We start from the raw sequence: 20,146 nt of genomic DNA, 5'->3' as shown, positions 1-20,146 counted from the left end.
GAGTTTCAGATGTCCATGCTTTGGGGCAGAAGTTTGAGGGAGTGGGCCTGAGAAATGGACAACCTCCAGGTTCACCTGGCGAGAGTATTATAGGCGAGGGTACCAAAGCTACCAACACCAATGACAGCATCCCCAAGACGAGATATCCTGGCCAGAGTCACTGGATGAATGGACTGAGTCTTGTAAGCAAGCAGTTAACCCTTATAGCATGCCTTTACAACTAATAACCCCGATAGCTCTCGTGGGATTTGAGAGGCTTGTAAATCCCAAGTCTCCAACAAGCAATCTGCACTCTCTTCTTAACCAACGCAAGATGATCGGTCGGCGCATCAAAGAGTCTCACCTCCAGCCTACACTATCGACCAGCCCCCTCGTCTCTCTCAATATCCCACGTTCGACTGCTGGTCGCCTTCTAGATCTCTACGTCTCCAGTTTCGAGCCCGTATTCCCGATTCTACACATACCTAACTTTAAGGCCGACTGTTGGCGGTACTGGAGTGACTATCCCCGGCGATACTGTGTGGGTGCTGACTGGACTGCTGTTACGGACGGCCATGTACATGGGTTTGCACCGTGACCCAAGCAAACTTGGCGATGGAGAAATGTCCGTTTTCAAAGCCGAGATGAGACGGCGCCTGTGGTTGAGCATCCTGGAGATGAACTTGCAGAGTGCGTATGATGCACGCGGGCCACTCATCTCTGCAGAGGATTACGATACAATGCCTCCGGCAAATCTGAACGATGAAGAGCTTATCAGCGAGCCGGAAAATTAATCACCTGGCGGCCGTACGGATGGAGGAAGTACACGTCTATCGGTTGCTCTCGCCCTCGCTCAGTCACTTCCCCTCCGCCTCAAGATACTTCGGCGCGCCAACAATTTTCGCACACAAGACTCGTATAGCGAGACGCTACGTTTGAACTCAGAACTTTTTAAAGCCTGTAATCAGCCATCACAGACTCTGAAGAGGCATTCCGATCCGCCCAACGGCACGGCAGCCACACAGTTCCATGCCTCCTTGGCTGAGCTACTGGCCTACCATTGCTTTCATACGTTGCATCAACCAGTTGTTGCGCGCTCTCTCAGTGATCCAAGGTGCTGATTTTCCCAAAAGATGGATATTGACGGGGCACTCAAGGTTACAAAAATCTCAGGGCTGGTTGGGGGTCAAGACGTCAACCAGACTAACTCTCCATATACATCTCCCAAATTCCCTCGGATGCGAAAGCCATCGAAGCTAGCGGACGGCTATTATCACATAATTCCCTGTTAAGTGGCACCCAAGGCTCTGGGAAGGGCCAGAGAGAACCTCCAGACGTCCTCTTTAGTCCACTTCTAATAAACGGCGCAGGCATGTTCCGCAACGTCCTTGTTCATGCCACTCTTGGCATCATTTTGCAGTTCGTGGGGAGATTGGGAGATGAATATACAACTAGCGGCACTTCTCCAGGGATTGGTTGCCTCCCTGGCATACACAACATACGTGAAGCTGACCTTGCGGCTCTGGTATCCTTTCTAGATGCAGCGCGCAGTTGGACCCTTCGCCGTATTCGCTCGGGTGAAGCCAGTATCAAGGACCACTATTTTCTTACTTTCTATCTGCGTCATGTATCTGCCTTAAAGCAGGGGCTCGATGAACATGCACTCGAGGAGAGCGTCGTGGCGGGAGCGGCCCAGATAGCCGCGGTATGCCTGCGAGAGCTGAAGTTCATCGCTGAAGTACAGGAGTTGCCGCTGGGCATGCCCCTAGAGAAGGGCTCAGGGGAAGCTTCTTGGTCTGAGAATACTGCCTTACTCGCCTCGGGTCTAAACTTGTCTGACCTTGGTAACCCGAGCGTCGACGCTATGGATATGGACTGGATAGGGGACTGGCCGTTAGATGACTTTCCGAGGTTTTCCAACTTCTCTTGGGGACCAACATGAATATGATTTTTTTGAACGCCGTATACCGATACAGCAGATCGAGTTCATTCGCAGGTCTGTGTTATCTTTGCACATCGTCCCTCGATTATAAGGTGTCGCCAAAACTTAGCAAGGGGTTTCCGAGTTGTGACAATCCGGATGAGTGACTTTTAGAGGCGGTTTGAGATTTCTCATACCGTATCCTTCGTACCTACGTACCAGTGGTGGCGCTGCTGTACTGGTTGAGTGACTGAAATCCCTAGAGAGCCCACTGCGTAGTCCTGACAATGGAACTCATTAAGCAGCCCTAACAGACAACACCGCCACGGCACATGAACGGACACCTTGAGAACACATCGGTTTACCCTCACCTCGCGAGCGGTACCAAGAAGCGCCCTGCGGGGTGACACAGCCAATCTTCATCGACAATGACACAGCTGAAAAATTAGAGTGTCGAGCCCATTCCAATCCAGCACCGACGAGATAGCCACAATTAGCGCCATATGGGCTACCTGTCCTAATATGAAGATCATCCAGGTTCTTAATTCTCTCCTTCCCCGTGTACCTCGCAACCTCGCGCCTGGTTTCTCTGCTGATGATATCCCTTCGAGATGGAATCCCTCATCGAAATCACCACGCCCCAGGTAACAGGGTCACAGCCAAGTACCCTTCCGGACGGTGGTCGAATTGGCTACTATATTACGGATGGTACAAGTACTACTTTCCAAGGGCTTGTCCGTGGCATCCAACAATATCAATTGACTCTGGGTGGTAGCTGGCACGATCTCTTGCCCCCCGTCTGCACCGATCTTCCATACTGGGATCACTTTCTCAGAAAAAGACAAGACTACATTTGCATACTGTGGGGGAAGCAGTGGCTTATGGGGACCGTACACCTCTTGCAACAACGCTTTTGCCGTGCTAGCCCACCCGGAAGGCTTTGATGTCACCATCCCATGGTATAAGTCTATTTATGACATTTCGGTGCATGGCCATGCTAAAAAAAAGAATATAGTATGGATAGTCCATGTCTACATATAAGCTTATATGACTATCGTAACGGAGGTCGCGGGCCAGGACTCCAATATTTGATGGGCTGTGCGGCAAACCTTGAGCTGCATGGTGATAAATTGCCCGATTCCGGGGCCATGGCGTTTCTCCAGTGCCCAACAGAGGGTAATTTTCCGATCTTTGAGAACAAAAATGGAAGAAGACAATTCAACAGCATTGGACTCACCGATATTAACAACTGCAGGAGACGCTATTCTAACATCGACGAACGAAGTCGACATTTCACCAGCGACCGCAATTGATAACTCGAGCAACGATAATTATACAGGACAAAATTGAAGGCATAAGGCTGGGGTCATCGCGGGTGCAGTCGTCGGGTCACTTACCGGTATTGGGCTGATAGTCGGCGCCCTCGTTGTCGCCTATCGGATGGGGAAGAGAGCCAGTTGTCGAGAGGGCGAGGAAAGCTCTCCACGGAGCTTTAGGGATAAGTTGAGGTCCATTCCGAGGCCAACCATTAGGTGGACTAAGCCAGGCCCTCGAGAACAATGTGACGTTCACGAGCAACAACCAGTCGCGGTTCACGAGATTGCTTCTCCAGAACATCGAACCGAGACGGATGCCACTAGAGATCAGCAGCCTATCAACCTAGCCGTGTCCCAAGAGCAAGCCTCAGGTCAAGCGCGGAGTTAGGGTGTGGAGCTCTCAGCCGAGAACCAGGTGGCTGAGCTTACAGCTGAGAGCTCTCGGGTTTAGACACAACAAACACCAATTTCCAACATTCAATGAGATCAAGAAACGAGAGTTTCGTAACCTAATACTTTTTCCTCTATTTGTGCATATGAGACGGGGAGTGGATCGAGGAAGCACCAGGCTAGAGACAAAACTCGTGTCTCACGAGATGGTATTGGCACCGTCCACCGAGAAGCAGCTTGAAGGAAGAGACTAATAATAATAGAAGAATTGGACTTCCACTCCAGAAAGTTGAGCCCAAGGCGGGGATGTAGAGATAGTCTAGCAATATGGCTGGACAATAATCCCTTTCTTATGTCCGACCTATCCATGATCCACTCCCCTGTGTCCGAAAGACGGCGGATTATCCTTGCTAGCGATCGCGTCTAGGCCGAAGAATCTCGGTATTTTCTCAAGTTCCTTGCCGTTCTTGCAAATCATGGAGTTCTCTGAACGTCCTGTTTTCATAGACCGCACCGAGGGCTTGGACATAAAAGTCAACCATCGCTCTAGAAGGCAGGTTCTTAATCAGCGAAATTTATCGGTGAATCTGGATGAACATCGGGGACCTCTCAAATCCAGTTGTTGAGTGCTCAACACCCTCAATCACTGTGGCAATATCGACATGTCTTCCGAAGGCCAACATGTCCCAGAGGTTCGTACAAGAGTAGCCACTTGTCCCCCCTTCATACTCATAATGACTAAGGGACCCCCATATCTCCCCCGCGGCGTCATACTCGGCCTCATCCCATCGCCCATGTCCGACATACCAGTTTCCTCCGTCTTAATCGTCTTCTCTATTCTCTCTGCGCCCCTCAGGATGACGATATTTCAACTCAACCTCCGTCGCAATCACAAATTCGTACTCTCGGCCCTTCTGTTCGGACTCTCCATGGCTCGCATCATGGCCAACGTGCTGCGCATTGCCTGGGCCGTCCACAACGACAACGCCCGCCTCGTCTTCGTGGCCTTCATATTCGCCAACGCGGGTATGATGCTTCTCTTCGTCGCCAACTTGATCTTGCCGCAGCGCGTCGTGCGGGCTCATCACCCTCAGATAGGCTGGAGCAAACCGTTTGATTGGGCTTTCCGGTTCTTGTACTCTGGTATCGCGGCGTCTCTCGTCATGGTCATTGCATCAGTTGTGTATAGCTATTACACGCTCGATCCTCATGTCCAGTCCCAGTTCCGATGCATACGCCTCATCACAGCCGTCTGTCTTGCGGTACTGGCATTTCTTCCTATTCCAGGGGTCATAATCACACTTTTGCTTCCCTCCTCCTCTCCCATCGACCATTTTTGCCAAGGCACTATGCGTACCAGAGTGGTTCTAATTCTTTTCACCTCGGACCTCCTCTCTCTTGGCGCTTGTTTTTACGCCGGTGCTGCCTTCATCCAAAGACCGTCCGAGAACCCCGGGTGGTTCAACTCCAAGGCAGCGTATTACTGCTTCAACTATGTGGTCGAGTTAGTTGTGGTCTTCACTTACCTCTTGTCCCGCTTCGATCGTCGATTTCTTATCCCCAACGGAAGCAGTTGACCAGGTGACTACTCCAAGGGGGCCCGAGTGAGATGTCAGGGAAGCAGAGCATTGACGAGGAGATTGTTGGGGTGGATGGCGCGGTAGTGTTGTTCCTAATCAGCAGGCCTTGTCTAAGAGAAACTCAAACGAAAAAGCATAGAAGAGAAGTTTGTACAGATACACTCGAAAGTGATGAAGGTCTTTTTCCCTGTTCGAGAATGGGATCTCAAAGTAGCATATATTCGAGGTTTGACATATTTACATGTCCTCGATGGTACTTCACTTGGGCAGGCTAAACGAGTTATGGTTGAAGAATCTGCTTGATCAACGTAATGATCTTACCAAAAGACCCTTCTGAGTCAATTAGAGAGAATTAATACGAATGTCATTTCATCAAGATCCGCTGCTAGGGTCCATCAAGGTTCAAGCAAGCTTATCAGGTTCTTGGCGCCCCTTGTCTTTCTCGTATTTACACAAATCAGCTGTCTAACGCGACAGCACGTGCTCGCGTGTCTATCAAGTCGTCACGTCTCATTCACGGTCGCGTCACTCTGTTCATCTTATTCCTTTTCATCTTCTCTCTTCACCACAGTCATATTGACTACACAACTTCCCCTCGCTGCCTTTTCCTCTATCTGTACCTGCACGTTCACCCACAAACTCTTCCATCTGACACATGGCGTCAAATATCCCCTTGACCTGTCTCCAGTGGCAGGTATCCCCCGAGAGCACCTGGGCTCGTGATGTCGACGAATGCGAGAGATTTTACATCACGTCTTCGCGAAAAGAAAATGGATGCTTTCCCGTCAGCGGCTGTGCATCTTTCAATGTCAACCCCGATGACTCGATGCCCACCATCGATGAAGAAAACCGTGTTGAGGCGGCTCTGAAGAAGGCCTGGATCACGCTTCGTTACCAACATCCGACCCTGGGCTCCCGTATCGAACATGACGAAGATGGCGACCGATTGCGAAGAATGTACCGGTCATTTGATACCGACGATGAGCAGGAAAGTTGGGTGGGCTCAACCTTCAAGGTTGTCGATACCGATCTTGGGCCGCTCGAGTGGTTCAACAACAACACAGCCGCTGCCTTTGAGACGGCCACTGTCTTTTTTGTGAGATCCAAAGGGCAGGGTAGCGACCGTCGGGCAATCTTCTTACGATGCCCCCACGACGTATCCGATGGTGTTGGCGTTCTGCAGCTGGTCAATCAACTGTTTGACTACACTGCAATGGCTTTCGAGCAAGGAGATGAGTATTCCCTCCCAAAATGGGGCAAGGAACATGAAAATCTATCCCCTTGTATCAGAATTGCTGCGAAGATGCCTGAATCATTGACCGAAGCGCAAACAAAACGTCTGGAGGAGATCCAAACCCAAAATGGAACCATCTACAAACACCAGGGCCTTCTTGCACTCCCCTCAAGGCCCACGATTGCTGATGGCGTCGTGAAAGACAGCAAGCTGATACGCCTTTCACATACAGTTCCCAAGGATCTTACTTCGCAAATTCTCCGTGGCTGCAAGGACGTTGCTTCTGGAGTGAGTGTGACACATGTCTTCATGTCAGCCTTGGCAATGGCTCTCTCAGAGGTACAGCCCCAAAAGGAAGATTCATACCCCGTTCGATATGTCAATCACAGCATGATCAACTTACGTCCCTACTGTGGTGAACCTTACGACACCCCTGCTCACGCGGCTGCTGCATATCATACTATTTCAACACAGGCACTGGGCATAGACTTGGTTGTCCCCGGCTCTTCAGATCAGACAACTGGAGACCATGCGGCTGAAATGCGAAGAATTCTGCCTCAAGTCCAAGACTTCTTCAACGATATCCGGCCAGTTCCCTCGGAAGAGATTCATGAACAGGTCGCCTTCGCTCCCTCGACATTCGAGTCCTTCACTTCTCCATCCGGCGTTGACCCTCACGCTGTATCAGAACCGCCTTTTTGCCCGGTAGCTTTGTCCTCCATCGGGAATGTGAGTTCTACGGTGCAGCAGAGCCATGGGCCTTTTAAACTTGCCAGCGTCTGGGCCGCCAGCGAACCGATGGGGGCTGGCGTGGCGCTCTTTCTCGGGTCTTGGGATGGCCAGCTGGAACTCTGCGGTGTGTTTGACACGAGGTATCACGAACCAGGCTATGTGGAAAGCTTCCTCGAGCGGATTCTAATCTGCGTTCGTGGAGGACTGGGCATCGATGAAATCAGTTCAACGGATGAAGTCAAACCTGCTGAAAGTCCACATGACAAGAAGAGAAAGAGGGCCGAGAGTGATCATCGTGCTGGCCCATGTGAGGTGTAGGGGAGTCGAGTTCTGAGTGGTTACACTAAATATGAGCAAAACAACAATATGAACTAAGGTTCGAATCATGATAACAATACAATGATACGTCTACAGCCTGGACGTAGAATTAGCAATGGTATGCTGAGCGTGGTAAAGTATTCAGTTATCGATCGAATCTCTTCACTCTAACGCCGCCGTTTCATCTGTTAGTCTTGCTTCCTTCCGATAAGGCGAAGAATACCCCATGTCTTCTTGTTCTAAGGTGTGCTATCAGAAATGGGCGTGTTGTCATGTGTTCATAACTGTATCGTTTGTTCCCGTGGTCGATGGCCTCTTTCAGAATTGTCGCTGAGATTAATGAGAAGGACTCAGATCAGCAACAACAAAGATAGGCGTTAGCCGTATCGAACGCTGTTGCTCCCTAATTCGTTCTTCCTCTCTCGAGCATTCTGTTTAGCAGCACATGTGAACGAAAAATTCCAAGTGGCTTCGGTATCAAAGGATGGGCGACTTACCGGAGTACGTCTGTAGCCCCTGAAGAAATGGCATCCCCAACAGCAAAATAGGCATCAGCTGTCCGAATCCTTTGACGTCGTCTTCGTTGACGATGTCGGTGAGCGCTCTCCATGACTCGTGGAATCTCTTTCTTTCGTCAAAAGTCCAATACAGGCCCAGTCCAAACCAGATACACGAGGTAGAAATAGCGTCGATAGTTTCGGATGACCCGATATAGTATAGCCAAACAATTATCCGTCTCCAGAGTGGCAATGCGTCGCCCTTGGGTGATCCTTCACGGCCTTTGTCGTCAAGAACAAGGTGTCTCGCATGATCAATCCACCAGTGGCCCAGCGCTGGCCAAAGTAATAGACATCGTCTTGGGTACTCAAACAAGACCATGCAGAAATTGAACCCCGTCCACCACAGCGGTTCGCCTCCCCTCTCTTTCCCAAGGGCACAGCTGGCAGAGCAGTAGGAGTAGGTATACCAATCCTTAGCTCCAGACACATAAGAGCAGTAAAGAAGCAAAGATGCCAATATGAGCATGCTTGTGACTCGGACCATGAGATCTCCTCCCCAGCCGATGGCGGCTCTGGCTCTCCTGGAGCGAGATGAATTCTTGCGGTCGGGCCACACACCACGATGCTGCGTTTTCATACTCCCGACGACCTTGGTCCGGATGGCCAGGAGAGTAAGCTGATGCACCATACTGCTGAACCAGGCCAAGTTGATCACCATACTAAAATGGTAGGCGCTAATTCCGTCGTTTTTATCTTGTAACTTAATCACGGCGGCGCTAAGCATGGCAATCCCCGTCACCAGTTGCATATCCGCGAGGGAGAGGAGAAATGAGAAGAGAGTAGATTCGATCTTGTCGATACGGGACTCGATGAATGGCACCTTGGTGACAAAGCGGACCCAGGGATCACAGATGTTCCTTCTCATCCAGCCATCGATGGGGTTAAAGCTATCCTCGGGCTCGAGGCCAGAACGAATAAGGATCAGGTAAAGGCACGTAGCAATGATTGCCAGAGAGGACGATGTGATGAATGAGCTTATGACCTGCTATATGTGTTAGTCTACTTTCAAAGAAGGACCCAACGAGTTGCGTACCCCGATGCCAGCAATATCTGGGTTGGACTGAGGACAACTGCATTCGCAGTCGCCCCAGAACTGCCAGTATGAGCTGAGGCTACAGTCATTGGCCATGTTGGGGAGAGCTTGAGGCAAACCGAGCCTGTAAGGCAAAGAATTTGAATCAACGGGCTCCAACCGGATGCCAGAACGCCGTACAGTATTTATCCCCGCCCTTCAATCGCTACCAGTTGTTCCTTGTCCAGGATTGCCACGTCATTCAGAGGCGCAAGCTAATAGGAACCTGGAGGCAGCTGCGAGCTCTACAACTTTAAAACGGTTGCTTGATTGGGAGCCTAGTGTTTGCCAAGACACGGATTCCATGTAGGCCACTTTCAGCTGCTGCATCACAAGACGCCACCAATGCAGGCTGAGGCTAGACTGTGCAATTTGTGGCACGGTGAGAGTAAGCGGCTGAAACTCTATAGCCACCGTACTAAGTATGCTGAATCTTGCAAGAGGTTTCTTATCTCGTCACCACTCATTCATTCTGTAACGTTCAAGGCCCTCTTTCCAATACCTCTGTCAGAAGAATAGCATAGCAGCAGTCGCCAGAAGACTCATGCAGTAATACAATTGCCGGCTAAATATTGATGGGCTTTATACCTCAAAATTCATGTTGTTGTCCCCCTAATAGCCCTCATGTTGCCTTAGTAGTTTCTATTAACTGTCCATAACCAGGTATGAACCAATCAAGAAGGTTATTAGAGAAGTCCACACAGAGCCAAAGTAACGGCATCAGTATCCTCGTTTCCAAACATATTACCAATACAGCCGAGCCTGCCCATCTCAACTCTCGCAAACTCGACTGCGGCCACGATATATCCTCCGTTTTCAGTGTACAAAGCCTCATAACGCCCTGTTTTTGTGAGTGGAGAAGACCCAAAAGTGATATCTTGAAACTCAGCAATGGCTACGCCGTTGCGGGCCGCCTCTTTCGCCGCCGTATCGGCATGAGCATTGTAACTCATTGAGATTTGCAAAATATCGACCCGCAGACCTCGGTCATACCGTCTTTCTACCCCGCCGAGCAACAGCTCCCACAAGTCTTGGTTCTTGACGTCATTGTGGGTGCGTGTCTTCCATCTCCGAAATACCCAGCCCTGGGCCCAGGTAGTAGCGCCCTCAGCGACGTAATTTGAGTCGGTTGCAATAACAATCCTTTCGAAACCCTCATCTTGCCAATCATAAAGACGCAGCGCGGCAATGGCTGCACGGAGCTCAGCTCGGTTGCTGGTCACGATAATGTCCTCTCCAAACGGTCCCTTATCCTCAAGCCGACCGGACGCAACACACGGGTCATTTCCAGGTGGTCCACAGACGACAGCCCAGTCGGCGTGAGGTCCCAGCCGACCATTATTGACGCAAGCCCCGTCGACATATGCAACAAGTCTTCTTGGGTGTTTGCGGGAGATATACCGGGCCGTTTGTCTGGCACTCAAACCAGTTTCCATGGGCATTACATCCATATAATCGGTTTTTCCCGGGAATACCGCCCTACTGCCTCGCTTCCTCTTCTATCCATCTTTCCCTTTCCTAGGTCTTCGAGCCGCGTGTTACCCACGCCAGTGGAGGCAGCAGTGTCTTGATATACGCGGGTGCATCTCCGTCTCTCCGAATCAATCGTCAGAATAGCATCTTTCGTCTCTTGCCAGGCACGTAGACATTGGTGGAGAACCACATCTGCCTCCTCTTTTGAACCGCGAGTATAGGAAGGTCCTGGGGTGGGAGTCTTTTCCGCAATCAAAGCTTCCCAGAAGTGCGTATTATCCTCATCTATCCGCCGGCAGACACTAAGGAATTGGTTTTCCACTACTTCGAGCGTTTTCGGGATGCTATGCAAGTCCAAACTGCGCATTTTTGTGCGTACAAGTCTTCCCACAGGTCGACAGCGGGTGGGATGAGGCTCAACACGGTCCCATCCTTGTGGTTTTGATACGCAGAAATGTCGAGATAAAGCCGCAATTTCAGAAGGGCGAGGGCCACGAGCTGGCTGAGGCTCAGAGCTCCCGAGCAGAGCGTGCCGATGGGCTCGAAAGGGTCGGCCCCACGAATCTCCAGAAACGGTAGCGTACCATTTTCCCAATGTTCAAGTTTGTTGAACTGGCCAGTCGTTGACGGTGGCCCACCACTTGAGAAAATTGTAGCACTCCTCTTCACGGTCGAGCCGCAGCAGGAGTTGGGGATGATGTCTCGCACACGCAGGGTACTCAGTGGTGTCTCCAAGGCGTTTCTTCGCTCCACTATGCATACGTAGTACTCCATAGAGGTCCTAGTTTACACAGCTACCATCAGTGCAGCACCGAGAAGGACAGATCTGGACAAGGTCGTGGTCAGCGACGAAACAACCCAGCTCACGCTTATGGTTTCGAACGAGCGTATGTCTTACTAACCCTTCCTCGCATTACTTGCCAGTCATTTGGTAGAATGACCGTCCCACCATTTCCAGCTAGAGCCAAGATTGGGATCACCTTGTCGACAGGAAACTCCTTTCAATAATATGTAGGGGTTTGGGTTCTGCCCTGACAAGGTCAGCACATCGGGGGGGCAAGCCAGTGCAGTCCTGTATTGATTTGCTTCCGGACTTGGGTTATTCAGTGGGAGAACACACCTGGTGATTTGTGTAGGAGTCGCCATCTTGTGCTGTGCTGTTGCTGGTGATGGTGACTGGCCATTGCCAGAACGGAGAGCAGGTTGGCCGCTTTTATCATTGTCAACTGGCGATGTGTTCTTGGTGAGATAAGGTTCGTTGAGGCAGAGTGTTGAGCGTGGAAGCATCTGCAGAGCATATTTGATATTGACTCTTGTGTTGAAAGGCATTGGGCATGATGGCTTGATTGTGTGTAAACCTGTATTTCTCTTGCTGGGTTGCCTTGATCTACCTTTGGGTATGCTATGAGGTCGAACTACTCTTCAATGTAGGGGTTTGGTAGGGTTACCAATGTCATTCTATTTGTCTCTTGATGAGGGGTGCATGCAACACTCAGCAGCTGCTATAAAAAAATATCACTTGTCCATCCAGAGCTCCCAGCGAAGCCTACTCCAGAGATCACCGAGCCGGGGGAACCATGCAGAGTCGACGCTCTGAGGGGAAAATGGCCAAAGTCAAACATTGGACTCTTTTTGAGTACAATAAATAGAACTCTGCCCCCCCACATATCGTTACTGTGGTCCTCTCACTGGGCTTGCAGAACCACAAAGACGGCGCGTACGTCGGTTCCGATCACCTCCAGTTTGTCGCCCACGAGCGTCACTTTTCCTCCCTCGTCAAGCGCCTTCACTTTGTCCTCATACCCATTCTTCTGCCAAACCGATTCTCTCACCGTTGCGACAATAAGCCCTCCCGGCTTAGCCACCCTGACAAACTCATCAAAAGCGCTAGGTCCGACATGACCTTGAGTCAATGTTCCCACGCACACAACAACGTCATAGGACCGGTCAGGAATATCAAGGCGTTGTGATAGATCTGCAACGTTCAAGGAGCGATATATGCCAGTTCGGCGAGCAACTTGAAGCATGGCAGGACTGAGATCGATCCCGTCAACGTGTTTCACGCCACGCTTGGCGAGATGTTGGCCGACGAGTCCTGTGCCGCATCCAGCATCCAAAATGGCTGCACTTGTGATCTTCTGAGAGCCCACGTGCTTGAAAACATAGTCACTGGCAATTTCAGGCGCCGTGTACTCTTCCTTGCTGATATCTTCGTTGTAACTTTCAGCCCAGCTCTCGTACGTGGCCAAGGTCTCGGCGACGCTGGAGGAATTGAGAGAGCGTGCGAGGTTGGCCATTTGAGCTCAGAAGGTGTTTTGCAAGTGTCCAGATAGAACTAAGAAGTGTAAATTCTGTCAAGAACACGTTGTTTCTAGAAGAGATGTTGATTACGATAGAAAGATGACGTAGTCGAGGAAGGGAGGGGAATATGCCGGATCGGAAGCTGTTCCGATGCCGATCTCACATAGGGTCTTATAACCTCGGCAAGATACATGAAAATAAAGGTGAGAAAAGTCGAGGATGGGTTAAAAGATGATTGTAGTTAGATTTGTACTTCTCCCAGCTGATTTGCCACGAGTTACGTGACTTACACATTCCCAAGCTTGTCAAATACCCAGTAAACAGATAACCTGAGGAGCTTGCTACCCAGGACATCCCCAACAGTATTAGCAAACGAGCACAGTTTTCCCGCATGTTTCCGGTTAGAAACTGCGATGTCTGAATCATGGCGGCTCATCTGCAAGATGTTGACTACTAAAGGGGGTTACTTGCGTCCTGATCCTCGCCGCTGGATGAACAAAGGCAATAAGACCCCGGCCACAATTCCTAGAAGCCGGATTCACATGGAACAGCGTTGATGACGAGGGTAATCTATGTAAAGGATATTCATGCGAGACAAGATTGCCTGTTTTACGCTAATTGACTCAAATGTTGTTCACTGAATAGTAGGATAAATATGTGCATTAACATTAGGAATAGCTACAATGTATATTCAGTTCAGTCCCCCCAACCAACCGCTGATCAAGCACTTGCTTGCATGAGCTCAACAGTATCGAACCAACCCTGAGGGGGGGCCAGGGCACTCAAAGCCCAAGGCAAGATAGAGGCTGCCAGTGTCGTGTTGCTCCTGGGTGTACTGGCAGACTCCAGATATCTGCCGCCACTGCCCAAACACTTGGTACATTTCCAATGTCTGGTACGAGCTGACATAGTCCGTGCGCCAAAGGCAGTAAAGGTGTATTGTGCACTGGGCAATACTAGTGCGCACCCACGCACCCACGTTGTAGTTGACGCCGGGCTTGACCAGGTCAGCATCCAACGCCTGCCGGATGTAGTTCGTGTCACCATAGGTGAGGGTTACGCGGCCAGAGTTGGGGCCTTCATGCTGGATGGTGCCATCAATGTCAAAAGAGTCCTCAATGTCGCTTCAGGTAAGGCCCCATGGCTCCATGGATACAGGTGACGCGTCGAAACCGGGGTTGATTATATATGTAGTTTCGGGAGGGGATTGACTCGTGGTGGAGGTCACGAAAGCCTCAACAGTAGTGCTCTCAGCAGTAGTGGTCTCGGCTGTCGAAGCGGTGGTTGATACGGTGATGGACTCGGTAGAGGACACGGCAGAAGACTCGATAGAAGGCATGGTAACAGACACAGTAGCAGACTCAGTCGTGGACAGAGTAGTGGACTCGGTGAAAGAGGCCTCAGTCCTGTCAGTGCTGGACTCGATGGCGGAAATGATACTTGTCGTGGAAACCTCAGTCGAAGACTCAGAAACCTCCGTTGAAGTCGCCGAGGCCGAGGTTTCAGTCGTCAAGGAAGAAACAGTCGCACTAAATGTCGCGGTCAAACTGGAAGCCGTCAAACTCTCAGTTGAGCTGGACTGGGGCCTGCACGGACTGGCATTTGAGGCCGACAGCATCAAAACTGCCATACAGGCAGTGACGAATGCTTGAGAAACCATGGTCAAAAGAGTGTAAACGAATGTATGGGGTTCAACCCTGATTCTTCATTGCACGAGAGGAGGTAGCGACGCGATCGCCTCCACAAAAGCAACAAGCTCATTGGCCACACGGGGGCCGTTGGTAGTAGACTATTTGTTACGTCCGGGTCTAATGCCAATATTTCAGCCACATTCAAGAGTTTCTTGTCAAGACCCGCTGTACAATGGAGCAAATGACCACCTTCCAGAGGAGTTTTTCTGATATCGGGTACCTCAGACCTTAACATTTCCTGTCCCTGCGTACCACTAACGAAGCCAGCAGGCGGCCCAGGACCCCGGAAATGCCCTTAGGGGACGGTTCAAACGGCCGATTCAGCCACCCGCTGTCGCGAGACGTCATCTATGTTTAAAGCATGGTAGTTATCTAAAGATGACTTCCAGAACAAGAACCAAGAGAGATTATCAAAATCAAAGATGGAGACGAGCAACAGCAAAACCGAAATGAGAATCTTGAACCAAAGGTTAGACCAATAGTGAAGAAGCAGGAAACAATAAGGAAACAAGATATAAAGATCAGGGATATCGAATTATAATTGCGTCAGAAGCAGGCGAGTTCGCAACGAGGGAAGACGAGGTGGGAAAAAAGGACAGAGAATTAATCGAACTGAAGGCGGGAATTGAGGATCTGGAAAGCGACAACGTCAAGTCGATCAAGCATCTATATGAAGAGAAAAAGAAAAGAGACGAGGGGCCCAGGAAGAAGCTGGCTCAAGAAAGTGAGAACAAGTGACTTGACCCCTCAACTGCACCAATTGAGAGACGAAATTCGAAGGACAGACGAATCAAAGGGCAAGCCTGTATTCGAGGGAACACAGCGGATTTGCGAGCCAGATAGCACTAACAAGCGCTGCAGGCTCGGCTTAAAGAGAAGGAGGATCAGTCCTTCGCATCGCACGTTTCAAAGTTGAAAGGCGAGGAGAAAAGGAGGGCATTGAAGGACGAGATTCGACCCAAGAATAAAAAAAATCACGACTCGGAGAAAGGAGATTGAGGCTAAGGAAGAAAACGAGCAGAGTCGAGATGTTATGGGATTGCTTCCTGAGAGGGTCGGTGGTTGGGGACACGGTTTGAGCAGCAAGGCGCTCCGGTGCTGGCCAGTCAGGCATCTCAGCAGAAAGCCAAATAGAAATTAGAAATAGAAGATTGAGCAGAGAGATCAGCGGCCGCAGTCAAGTCCGAGAACCCCAGGTCCGAAGGAAGCGGCATTTCCTGTTCCTGGCGAGCTCAGCACGGAGCATGACATGCAAAATAACCCACCCCTAGTACCTAGTCGTCAATACCGTCACATTGGATTTCTCGGCAGTTCGTATTCTCGGTCCGTCGGTCTTCTTACCTACTTTAAATAAAAAAAAGAGCCCGATGCTGGCAGGGTGTGGTTTCAGAAGCTGAGCCCCTGGGCTGAGTAAGATGCCGATCCTTTGTCAGTCCGAGCACGCCAATCAGATAAGTTTCTTCTACGGCAGTGCAGCCACTGCCTCGATCGTCAGTGTTGATTAATGTTTTACCCAATAGAAGTGGCCTATGTTGGTTCTCCAGCGATGCGTTGTCAAACTGCACCCCTGTTTATAGGGCTCCTGCAATCATTGGGCTATCACTAGATGTAACAGAATTTTACAAGATGGAAAAGTATAAAAGCAAGGCTTCCAATTCTCATGTACCTACCTCTTACTCACAGCACAAACACAACTAGACGCTCAGTTGCAAGACTCTTACACGATTTACCTATTTCACAAACGTTGATAATTCTATCACTATCCTCCAACACCGCCAACATGGTCAACTATATCACTTCCGTCGCTCTTCTGCTCTCTCTTGCCACCTCGACTCTTGCTGTTCCGCAAGGCCTCGAAGCGCGTGCTCCGAGCTGTATGGATGACCTCCCTGCAAACACACTGGCCAATGTACGTACACATTCAACAACCCTTTACCATCGCTCTAACCGTACCTCTAACCCTCGGACAGATCAATGAAGCAGTAGAGTGCATCAACTACCTCGCCAGTCTGGGTAACCAGCCATGCACGGCTGGCGTCGGCGCCCAATCCTTCTGTAGGCGCGGAAACACCCAGATTACTGGGATTGCTGTTGGCCTTCCCAGCGACCGCACTGCGACCTCGCCTTGGTGAGTCTATAGCACCCGTCATTTGTAGACGATTTGTGGTGGGCAACTGCTAACTTCTTCAATAGCCAGGCCGTCGCTCGGGGTGCTGGATTGGTCATGGATAGGTGCTCCAGGGGCGATGGCAAGGTCAGGGGTCAGAACCCTGCCTGGGGTAATGGCAACCTAATGGTTGATATCCGCACGGTTCCTCAGTAGGGTGGCAGTATTCTATCCAGTTTACTGTGTTTCAAGACCTACGGTGGCGTCTATTGGCTCTTCACATCTTTTCTCGTGTCTTTTTATTCTCTTCAAGGTGCTCACGCTCCGTCTTCTACTTTATTTATTAAATACTTATTGGTTCAAATTGGACCGAGCCGACCCAACCCCGTCCGCTGCTGGCACAGTCAAGAGCGATCAAGATATAAATGCTTCCAATGTCTAACTGCGTGCGCCTGAGTGTACATGCAGGTCGTCGAGATGCGTTGCCATTGTTCAGCTAGGGTCACTTGCACTGCTACCGCACCAACTTGGGCTCTCGTTTGATAGGTACATAACTCCTGCCCGTGCTGCATTGCTTCATACCATTCACTGAGTTGACTCGCACCCATACAGTGACGTTGTAGGGGACGTCGGGCTGAGGAAAAGAACGGTCGAGGCCCTATCTGATAAAACTAGTCTGAGACTCACCTGCATAGGGAGCCTTGCACGATTCATCAGGCCATCTGTAACTGTAGATTGTGTTTTTTTTTTCTTTTCGGGGGGATCCACAGAGTTCCTACTCAAGGCACTATGAAACAATGTCTGACCTGCCAGTGATCCGGCCGGGGAAGAGGTAAATATAGAGGACTTGGTTCTATAGCTTATGCACGCTGCTATCCTTAGTCCATCGCCGGAACGTCTTTCCGTAGAAATAAAACATAACACCAAAGAGACACCAGACCACTGTAAGAGCCATGTTTACCATAAAGGCGTTGATGAAACTGCGGAAATAAGACGTTAGTTGATACTTACGATGACTAGTTGGAGAAGGGATGCTTACCCATCGGCTTCGGTCCACGGCGTAATAAACTTTCCCATGCCGTACCCCCAAAGATTCTTGTTAACAGTGATAGCAACGAAAAGTGATCCTGCAACAGGCTTGTAACTATCAACGGCGTACGTGCTGCTGATGCTTGGGAGTGCCGCAACTTGAATACCGGCTGTGGAATAGCCTAGCACGACGATGACCTGCCATGGCCATTTATACTGGTACCCAATGGCTGTGATAATGTGACCAAAGGCCATGATCAGAACATAGGGGATCATGGCCGGGAGACGCATTTCAGGCTCCCGAATTCCATTATTCCGAGCCGTTGCTCGAGAAGAAACCCAGTCACTGAATGGGCCAGCCGTCGCGAGACCGATCAAAGCTCCAACAAAGAGCGAGAAGTTGGTAAAGCCTGCCCATCATGTTAGCATATGCCTCACATTCTATTCCATCAAGTAGACCAACCAATGTTTTGTGAGCTCATGTTATAAGGAGGCGCTGAAAAGACTTGTGTCTGGGTCAAGTTGAGGATCAAGATGAAGCTACAGCTCCAGCTGACGACAAAAGACGCAAAGAGCACAATCGGGAAGGTAAACAGCTTCCAAGGAATCCACACTTCGTAGAGGACGGATCGAAAGGTAGACGCATTCGGCTGAAACAGCTTCCACTGCTGTCGGCTCGGCTTCCCCTTTCCAAGGCAGGGGTCCCTGTCGGCATTGAACTGGCTTTCGTTGGAGTCGTCATTGGGTTTTTGCTTCTCCTGATGCTCAACTTCTAGAACTTTGGAGGATGTCTCAGGTGGGATGGACTGGCCCTCGGTGGTTTCGTCACGGCTGAACATGGTCTCGGGAAAGCCAAAGGTGATTATGATCAGAGATGCGGCTGTCATGGCGGCGTTGAGCCACCAGAAGGAGGGCCAGCCGGTGTGGTCAGCCATGGCGCCGGCAATGATGGGTGCGACCTAGAAATGTTAGTTAAGGGATACCTTGGCTTTTTGCAGGGACATACGATCAGAGCTCCGGTGTATATAACCCAGTACATGGTGTTCCACTTGCCGCGGTCGTGGAGGAAGAAGATATCTGCGATGACGCTCGGCTGGATGGTCTCTCCGGGGCCTGCGCCAATGCCGCTTACACTGCAATGCTGTTTAGCGGCTGGGGTTCGTTATCGGCGTTATAAAGCTTACATGGCAGCACCCATGAATCCGTTGTATGTTGTAGCCTTTGCTCGCCAGATATGAGACGCGAGACAGACGATCTGGGAGAATATCAAGACGGGACGTCTGCCAAAGGACGTTGAAACAGGAACCCTATCAGATCACTCATCAGCCACTGAGCTAGATGCCCACTCTCTTGCACCGCATCCACTTACCAGAAGAAGTTGCTAAAGCCAAGCACCAAGATTGTCACACCAGTAAACTGGATGACGTTGGTCAAAGAGGTATTGTAGTCCTCCATCAGATAGCCAAACATGGGCCCAAGAGCCAGCGGCGCAAAGCCCTGTGTGAAGCTCATGGTCGACACGGCAACGAGAGCCGAGACCTTCCACCGAGTGCTCCAGTTGAGGGGGTCATGAGGCGAGCTGGAGGGTTGGGGAACGAGCACGCGGTGGGACTTGTCCTCGCTCTTGACGAAGTGATGGCTTCCGATGTCTGCCATGATCTCGGTACCGGGGAGGATCTCGATGTCGAGCTCATTTTGGATCTGCTCCAACTCCTGGGGAGGGTCAGTAGGAGCTTGCTGGAGGCCTTTTGGAGCTGGTTCAACATACCGCCTGGCGGGAGTCCGTCGCCATGTTAGTGGTTGTGGGATGGCCGACGGCTTTGTAATGGGATCGTTGAATGGAGTAATGCAAGGGCACCTCAGCGAGCTGCATGAACAGGAACAAGGAGATTGGGAAACGACAGGGAGAGCCTCTTATATTTGATCTTCTTTCAATGAAATGAATTAGAGCTCGGTGCAGCTTCTGGCAGATTGCCACGAGTCATGGCGTGGTGACGCTATTCGGAACGCTTCCGAGGGTACCCAAGTATACTATCCCGTCCAAGCTGAATAAAATCAACGATACATCACCCCCTAGCTTCCCCGACGCTCGAGCCCCTTGCGCTGGGCCGAAGTGCCCCATCCATCAGTTGAGCCAAGACCAATCATGGCACGATCGGATATTCGGATGTCCGGATATGAGCTGAGAACCTCCACATCCCCGGATTATACCCCAGAGTCTTCCCCAGAATCTACACTTCCCCGCTCTAGATCCCACGCTGAGGTTACGAGGCGCAGGTCTAGATTGTATTTGATGAGTTGTTATTTGTCAGTGAGTTGCGGGCGTCGAGGAGTTGAGGGTCGGAAAGCCGTTCCGCGATACCGAGCATGTCAGTCGGTTTTGGATCAGATAGCGTGACTGATGGCATGCGACTTCTAGTTGCGGGCCGATAAACAGGATGTA

The 20,146-nt window shown here is 50.6% G+C and overlaps 7 protein-coding genes across 7 annotated transcripts; 3 read left to right on the top strand and 4 right to left on the bottom strand.

The window, feature by feature from the left end:
- Nucleotides 1-4,268: 4,268 nt before the first annotated feature.
- Nucleotides 4,269-5,183, top strand: NCS54_00954300 (Hypothetical protein; the record flags this gene model as incomplete). Its single annotated transcript, XM_053154886.1, has 2 exons — nucleotides 4,269-4,298; nucleotides 4,350-5,183. 2 exons carry the CDS (start codon nucleotides 4,269-4,271, stop codon nucleotides 5,181-5,183), a joined length of 864 nt encoding a protein of 287 aa, XP_053010861.1.
- Nucleotides 5,184-5,841: 658 nt separating this feature from the next.
- On the top strand, nucleotides 5,842-7,470 carry NCS54_00954200 (Hypothetical protein; the record flags this gene model as incomplete). The annotated part of the gene is made up of 1 exon (XM_053154885.1): nucleotides 5,842-7,470. The coding sequence occupies one exon, from the start codon at nucleotides 5,842-5,844 to the stop codon at nucleotides 7,468-7,470; it is 1,629 nt and encodes a 542-aa protein (XP_053010860.1).
- Nucleotides 7,471-7,947: 477 nt separating this feature from the next.
- On the bottom strand, nucleotides 7,948-9,159 carry NCS54_00954100 (Hypothetical protein; the record flags this gene model as incomplete). Its single annotated transcript, XM_053154884.1, has 2 exons — nucleotides 7,948-9,015; nucleotides 9,064-9,159. The coding sequence occupies 2 exons, from the start codon at nucleotides 9,157-9,159 to the stop codon at nucleotides 7,948-7,950; spliced, it is 1,164 nt and encodes a 387-aa protein (XP_053010859.1).
- Nucleotides 9,160-9,788: 629 nt separating this feature from the next.
- NCS54_00954000 (RNase H type-1 domain-containing protein) lies at nucleotides 9,789-10,538 on the bottom strand (the record flags this gene model as incomplete). The annotated part of the gene is made up of 1 exon (XM_053154883.1): nucleotides 9,789-10,538. One exon carries the CDS (start codon nucleotides 10,536-10,538, stop codon nucleotides 9,789-9,791), a length of 750 nt encoding a protein of 249 aa, XP_053010858.1.
- Nucleotides 10,539-12,260: 1,722 nt separating this feature from the next.
- NCS54_00953900 (Methyltransf-11 domain-containing protein) lies at nucleotides 12,261-12,872 on the bottom strand (the record flags this gene model as incomplete). The annotated part of the gene is made up of 1 exon (XM_053154882.1): nucleotides 12,261-12,872. One exon carries the CDS (start codon nucleotides 12,870-12,872, stop codon nucleotides 12,261-12,263), a length of 612 nt encoding a protein of 203 aa, XP_053010857.1.
- Nucleotides 12,873-16,347: 3,475 nt separating this feature from the next.
- On the top strand, nucleotides 16,348-16,890 carry NCS54_00953800 (Hypothetical protein; the record flags this gene model as incomplete). The annotated part of the gene is made up of 3 exons (XM_053154881.1): nucleotides 16,348-16,476; nucleotides 16,538-16,695; nucleotides 16,761-16,890. The coding sequence occupies 3 exons, from the start codon at nucleotides 16,348-16,350 to the stop codon at nucleotides 16,888-16,890; spliced, it is 417 nt and encodes a 138-aa protein (XP_053010856.1).
- A 637-nt stretch (nucleotides 16,891-17,527) lies between these two features.
- Nucleotides 17,528-19,495, bottom strand: NCS54_00953700 (MFS domain-containing protein; the record flags this gene model as incomplete). Its single annotated transcript, XM_053154880.1, has 7 exons — nucleotides 17,528-17,654; nucleotides 17,714-18,113; nucleotides 18,167-18,662; nucleotides 18,710-18,836; nucleotides 18,888-19,010; nucleotides 19,073-19,416; nucleotides 19,472-19,495. The coding sequence occupies 7 exons, from the start codon at nucleotides 19,493-19,495 to the stop codon at nucleotides 17,528-17,530; spliced, it is 1,641 nt and encodes a 546-aa protein (XP_053010855.1).
- Nucleotides 19,496-20,146: the final 651 nt, after the last annotated feature.

Source organism: Fusarium falciforme, chromosome 7 (assembly GCF_026873545.1).
Source record: "Fusarium falciforme chromosome 7, complete sequence".
NCBI classification, from domain to species: Eukaryota; Fungi; Ascomycota; class Sordariomycetes; order Hypocreales; family Nectriaceae; genus Fusarium; species Fusarium falciforme.
The sequence above is the reverse complement of the archived record's forward strand: the minus strand, read 5'-3'. Positions and strand labels throughout refer to the sequence as shown.